This window comes from Aquarana catesbeiana, linkage group LG08 (genome assembly GCF_042186555.1).
Source record: "Aquarana catesbeiana isolate 2022-GZ linkage group LG08, ASM4218655v1, whole genome shotgun sequence".
Taxonomy (NCBI): Eukaryota; Metazoa; Chordata; class Amphibia; order Anura; family Ranidae; genus Aquarana; species Aquarana catesbeiana.
Window position 1 is genome coordinate 291471180 of NC_133331.1, and position 7184 is coordinate 291478363.

The following is a 7184-nucleotide window of genomic DNA, read 5'->3' on the forward strand; positions in this document are numbered from 1 at the left end:
CCACAAGGTGGTGATCTCATGTCTACTCAGACAGGAAGTCTCTATGGAAGACAGGAAGTGATGTCAGGGACAGATAGGCAGTTATGTCAGGCACAGGCAGGAAGTTCCTTTCCATGCGGGAGGAAGAAGAAAGGAGACATTGCTGGACCAGGAACTAGAGGAGGTAATGTTTTTTTCTTTCTTTCTAATTAGAGATTATTAAATGAAGGTGCATTTAGAACTGCTATGAAATAAACCCCCATCCCCCACACCCAATAAAAGTTGTACAATACATTAGGATAAACTGATAAGGTGAAAAAGTAATGAGTCAGATATTCCAGCCCTGTAAGTGGGGAAAGGTTCACTGTGAGCATGCATCGGCCAACTTGACAATTACATAACGACTAATTTGCATTCCTACTTCGTGTTTGTTACAATCAATGTTTTATTATATATCCAGAGTGGAAACCTCGGGGATTGCAATATTGGTATTAAAGAATAGGAGGATGAGAAGTATGGTGTGATGGAGGAGCATTCTGAAGCACACAAGGATCTCTACAAGGACGTCATGATGGACAATCAGCCGCCCCTCACATCACCGGGTAAGAGGAAACTTTATTGTAAAGGAGAGAGCAGTACGGAGGGTCCACCTAGATCCCCCATCATCTGATAAACACATAGAAACAATGTATTCAGTCAGTGTGTGTGTTTCCTACAGATGGATCCAGTAATGGGAACCCACCAGAGAGATGTCCCCGTCCTCTGTATTCCCGGGATTCCACACAGGAAGGTCACACCATCCCTCACCATCATCAGGTAGATGAGGAACAATCACTGATAGTATCATTAGGATCTGTACATTATCTGCATTGTTACCATTGATGTCATTTTTATTATATATTCAGAGTGGAAACCTGAAAGAATCTAAAGTTGAGGTTAAAGAAGATATAAAAGAGGAGGATGGTGTGATGGAGGAAGAACACAAAGATCTGTACCAGGACACCATGGTGGAGTCATCCAGCTACAGAAACCCCCCAGAGAGATGTCCCCGTCCTCTATATTCCCGGGATTCCACACAGGAAGGTCACACCATCCCTCACCATCATCAGGTAGATGAGGAACAATCACTGATAGTTATGATTTTTACACCTGCATGTTTATTACAATGAATGTTTTATTATTTATCCAGAATGAAAACTTCGGGGATTATAATATTATTGTTAAAGAAGAATATAAAGAGGAGGATGAGGAGTATGGAGGGATGGAGGAGTTTTCAGAAGAACTCAAGGATATGATAGAGCCGCCTAATACCAGGAACCCACCAGAGAGATGTCCCCGTCCTCTGTATTCCCGGGATTCCACACAGGAAGATCACACCATCCCTCACCATCATCAGGTAGGTGGAGTTGAGGGTCGGGAACATAAAGTGATTGAACACTCTGACATGTGGAGATGATGTGTGGACTCTACAAGATGATATTTTCTATGTGATCTCACATCATAAATACTTCTATGTTACAGATGTTATTTTCTGCCATTCTGTTGGTTTAGGGTGAAGATCTGATGACCATGAAAGTTGAGGGTGAAGTAGAAGAGACGAATGTGAGGGATGATCAGCAATATATGGAGGAGGCTGGAATGACGAGGACATTCATAGAGGAGGACACTCCTACAGAGATCAGCACAGGTGACCCATAATATATTCTTCTCTTATCTTTGCTCTGTTACTGCTCACTGATTGGTCCACAGTAAGGCGGGGACTGAGTGATATCAGCCAACAATTGCTTGAAATTGGTGGCTGCCCTCTACTGATACCTATCCTGCACATTAGATTTATTTGAGGCATTTATTCAGCTCTGATAATCTATGTATCTTTTTATCTCCAGGTAGTAAAATGGAAGATGAGGACATCACAGGAGATTGTGGAGGAGAAAAGACAATGAGGTCCACTATGGATGGTGGACTTCACAGTGTGGATAGACCATGGAATCCCCCTGATTTAAGTCTTACTGTACATCAGGGATCTCACGGGGCTGAGGAGACACATTCCAGTCCTGAGTATGGGGAATCTCTTCTACGGGAATATGATACCGTGAATCATAAACTGCATGCGGGTGAGGCACTACATTCCTGTCCTGAGTGCGGAAAAAGTTTTCTTTATAAATCGGCACTGGTCAGACATCAGAGATCTCACACGGAGGAGAAGCCGTATTCCTGTCCTGAGTGCGGGAAATGTTTTTCATACAAGTCCAATCTTACTGCACATCAGAGATACCACACGGGTGAGAAACCGTATTCCTGTATCGAGTGCGGGAAATGTTTCACAGAGAAATCACTACTTGTCAAACATGAAAGAGTTCACACAGGGGAGAGGAGATATTCCTGCCTTGAGTGCGGGAAATGTTTTGTGTGGAAATCGGAGCTCGCTGTACATCAGAGGTCTCACACTGGTGAGAAGCCGTATTCCTGCCCTGACTGCGGAAAATGTTATCGACAGAAACCAAACCTTGTCATACATCAGAGGTCTCACACAGCAGAGAAGCCGTACTCCTGTCCTGAGTGCGGGAAATGTTACAAGCGGAAGTCGGTGCTTGTCGAACATCAGAGATTACACACGGGGGAGAAGCCGTTCTGCTGCTCTGAATGTGGGCAAGGTTACCCACGGAAATCAGAACTCATCATCCATCAGAGGTCTCACACGGCGGAGAAGCCGTATTCCTGCTCTGTGTGCGGGAAATGTTATAAGCGCAAATCGGTACTTGACGAACATCAGAGGTCCCACACGGGGGAGAAGCCGTACGGCTGCGTAGAGTGCGGGAAATGTTATCAGCAGAAATCACAGCTTGTCATACATCAAAGGTCTCACACGGGGGAGAAGCCGTATTCCTGTCTTGAGTGCGGGACACATTATCAACGGAAGTCACAGCTTGTCACACATCAGAGATTGCACACTGGGGAGAAGCCGTATTCCTGTCCTGAGTGTGGGAAATGTTTTTTACAGAAATCCAGTCTTACCAGACATCAGAGGTCCCACACAACCCTTGAGGTGTATTAGCGTCCTGCACACACAACCCTTGAGGTGTATTAACGTTCAGGACATGTTTTCTATATGAATTATATTTTACTGTACATCAGGGATCTCAAACACCTCCATCTTTTCTATGTCCCTCAAATCAAGGATATCAGCAGGAATGTCAACAGCCCAGTCTTGGACAGAGTAGAGCAGTGTTTCTGTAGCACCAACTCATTAATCATGGTGTTTCTCACCAAAATATCAAGCTCTCTCTTTTTGTTTGCCAGCCTACTGGTATTTCTGTAATTGGCTATAGTTTATCTAAATTTTGCTGTATCCCTATTAGTGTATTTTGTATTGCATGGATATCCATATCAACTGTCACAACCTTCCACCATCTCTTCTTGTTTCACCCTCTGTCAATGCTACCACCTTCTCCATTAACCCCATTGTCCTCCTCTCCAGCCGTTTTAATTCTCCATTCGACCATCCAAGAACCCTCATCCTCAGTATAACAGACCCCTTTCGATTTATCTTGCTTAATCCCTTTCGAATCACATCTAACATAGAGAAACCCCCTCCACCTTTTCTATGTCATATGTCTCTCTAAAGAAGAGGATCAGCATGAATACAAACAGCCCGGTCTTTTGAGGCATCAAGCCGTGTTTCTGGAACACCAACTACATCTCCAACCATAAGATCAACTTTCTTCCTCACTTTCACATCACATCTAACATAGAGGAACCCCCCCCCTTATCTTTTCTATGTCCCTTGTCCCTCTAAACAAGAGGATCAGCATGAATACAAACAGCCCAGTCTTTTCAGGAGTCAAGCCGTGTTTCTGGAACACCAACCAAATCTCCAACCACAAGATCATCTTTCTTCCTTACATCTAACATAGAGAAACCCCCCATCCATATTTTCTATGTCCTGTGTCCCTCTAAACAAAAGGATCAGCATGAATAAGAACAGCCCAGTCTTTTGAGGAGTCAAGCTGGGTTTCTGGAACATCAACTACATCTCCAATCACAAGATCATCTTTCTTTCTCACTTTCACATCACATCTAACATAGAGAAACCCCCCTCCATCTTTTCTATTTCCCGTGTCCCTCTAAACAAGAGGATCAGCATGAATATAAACAGCCCAGTCTTTTGAGGCTTCAAGCCGTGTTTCCGGAACACCAACCAAATCTCCAACCACAAGATCATCTTTCTTCCTTACATCTAACATAGAGAAACCCCCTTCCATCTTTTCTATGTCACATGTCCCTCTAAACATAAGGATCAGCATGAATACAAACAGCCCAGTCTTTCGAGGAGTCAAGCCATGTTTCTGGAACACCAACCACTTCTCCAACCACATAATCATCTTTCTTCCTCACTTTCACATCACATCCAACATAAAGGAACCCCCCTCCATCTTTTCTATGCCCCCTGTCCCTCTAAACAAGAGGATCAGCATGAATACCAACAGCCCAGTCTTGTGAGGAGTCGAGCTGTGTTTCTGGATCACCAACGTCATTCTCCTCACTGAAAACATCAACATCTCCCAGATTATGGATTTTGCATACTGACTTAGTGTGTTTTATTTTTATTGTTGTGTAACCTTTCACTGTATTCTTATATGTATTGTATGTAACAATGTGGTTTTTAACTTAGAGATCTCCTTATCTATTGCCATAACCTGCCCCCTCATTTCATCCTTGGCTAATATCTGACCTTATCTGTTGTTGGAGTGGTTAAAGGCTGCCACAAATGATGCCGATACCTGCGACCCTTCCAACCTCTAGAGTCCACTTTTGATTTAAATCAAATACCTCAACCCCTGAGGAAGGGGTGTAACCTTTGGGCCCCTAAAACATATTGGAAACACATGGATTTTAGTGATTATTTTTATGGAATAAATACTCGGTGAACTCGAACTTTCAGGTGTGGGTTCAAATCCTGACAGGCTGTACATTTGGCCCTTGCCATACAATTACCAGCCCGCAGGCCTGCTGATAATAGGGGTCGGGCCCGACCTTTTTCGGACATTTGTTGTTTAGTAAAAATCTGTATTTTTTGCTAGAAAATTACTTAGAACCCCCAAACATTATTTTTTTTTTTTTTTTTTTTTTTCTAGTAGAGACCCTAGAGAATAAAATGTCAGTCATTGCAATTTTGTTATACGGTTTTTCGCTTAGCGGTTTTTCAAACGCAATTTGTTTGGAAAAAATACACTTTAATAAATTAAAACAAAACATAATATGTAACCAATTTTCTTTTTTCTACAGTATGAAAGATGATGTTACCACGAGTAAATAGATACCTAACATGTTACGCTTTACAATTGTGCATGCTCGTGGAATGGCGCCAAAGAATGGTACTTATAAATCTCCATAGGCGACATTTTAAAAAAAAAAATTCTACAGGCTATCGGTTTAGAGATACAGAGGAGGATCTAGGGCTAGAATTTTTGCCCACCAACGTTCGCGGCAATACCTCACATGTGTGGTGTGCACACCATTTACTTATGCGTGCGCGACCTAGGTATGCGTTCACTACTGCATTCGGGAACGGGGGCACTTTTATTTAAAAAAAAAATTAAATTTTTTAAAATTCATTTTATTATATATTTTTATGTTTTTAAACTGTCCCTTTAAATTTTAATAAAAATCCAATGGCTGAATGGGAAAAGGTCTCATAGGCTCCTAATACCTCATTACGTCATGATTTTATTGTAATGTCTATGATATTAAATCCTTTGAGTGATACATTCCCATTTGATATACTCCTCATGCATTTGTCCCTTTTGTGGTTATTTCTTAAATAAAAAAAAAAAAAAAAAAATAAGTGTTCTGTCCCATCTAAATGTATTTTTCCTGCAAGGTGTGGGAATCAAGGGGTCTTTGCTCCTGAAAGGACAGATGTCCATAAAACCTGGCAGTGGCGTAACTAGAACCCTCAGGCCCCCCCCCCCCCCCGTGCAAGAAACCATGAAGGGCCCCCTTGACCCTCGACCGGGGTCCTTCCTTCTGAGCCCGGTGGCAGAACGTCAAGGTTCGGTCGCAAATGGGACCTTTGTGACCCCTGTAGCTTTGCCACTGGTATCAGTCGTTTTTTGTTTTTTTTTAGACATGTGCAATTCGTTTCATTCCGAATTCGTTCTGTTTTTAAAGAAATCCTGACAAATTCCGTTAATTTGGCAATATCCGAATTAACGAAAACCCGTTTTAACGAATTTTTCAGGAAATTCAAAAATTCGGAAAATTCAGAAATTCAAAATCCGAAAATCGTAAAAGAAAATCCGAATATTCGAATATTCAGAAAATTCGGAAATTGGAAAATTCTAAATCCGAAATTTCGGAAATTCGAAAATCCGAAAATAAGAACGAAAATTCAAAAGAACGAAAATACGCAAATTTGAAAATCTGAAATAGTAACTAACTAATAATAACTAACTATTACCAACTATTAAATTATAGGTATTGGAATTTCCTTTCAAATTTGGCTGTTAGTGAACGTAACAAATTACAAATTTGTCCAAAGTTACGAATTACCTGAAATAACAAATGCTGGAACTTAACGAATTATTAATAATAAATAATAATCAAAACTTGATTATTGTTATTAATAATTCATTTTGTTCCATTTTTTTAGATGCGGCATTCGTTATTTCGGATAATTCGTAACTTCAGATAAATTCGTATTAATTAGGTTGACTAGCAGCCACATTTGAAAGGAAATTTCAATACCTATAATTTAATAGTTAGTAATAGTTATTAATAGTCAGTTTGTTATGATTTCAGATTTCCTTTCTTATTTTTGGATTTTCGGATTTGCAAATTTTTGAATTTACGAATTTAGATCATAACGAACGACCAGAAAAACGTATGAAGCAAAAATGAACACATTTTTCGGCAGTGCGCATGTCTAGATTTTTTTATTATTATTTTTTATTTACATTTTTATTTTTTTACAATTTTTTAAGGAGCCCCGTTGGGGGGGGGGGGGGCTTTGGTGAGATATCAGGGATCTAAACTGACCTCTGATGTTCCACCTTTGAGACAAAGAAAGGAGATTGAGGACACCACCCTCAATCTCCATCTCTGCAGCCTCAGCTGCACAGAATGACTGGACAGGAAGAACCCTGTACAGAGGCTTCCCCTTCATTTACAAACGGAAGCATAGGAAACAGTTTACTATGCCCCAG

General features: G+C 40.9%; 1 protein-coding gene across 1 annotated transcript; it reads left to right on the top strand.

Annotated features, from left to right (window-relative positions):
- On the top strand, positions 1 to 6154 carry LOC141104827 (uncharacterized). Its single transcript, XM_073594601.1, has 6 exons — positions 1 to 163; positions 440 to 795; positions 885 to 1088; positions 1169 to 1375; positions 1531 to 1666; positions 1866 to 6154. The coding sequence occupies exons 3-6, from the start codon at positions 948 to 950 to the stop codon at positions 3032 to 3034; spliced, it is 1653 nt and encodes a 550-aa protein (XP_073450702.1). The 5' UTR covers positions 1 to 163; positions 440 to 795; positions 885 to 947; the 3' UTR covers positions 3035 to 6154.
- The last annotated feature ends 1030 nt before the right edge of the window (positions 6155 to 7184 follow it).

Coding starts and splice junctions, on each gene's coding strand:
- LOC141104827 (XM_073594601.1), top strand. CDS start 948: ATGGAGGAAGAACACAAAGATCTGTACCAGGACACCATGGTGGAGTCA. Junction 1,089..1,168: donor CCATCCCTCACCATCATCAG/GTAGATGAGGAA, acceptor TTATTTATCCAG/AATGAAAACTTCGGGGATTA. Junction 1,376..1,530: donor CCATCCCTCACCATCATCAG/GTAGGTGGAGTT, acceptor CTGTTGGTTTAG/GGTGAAGATCTGATGACCAT.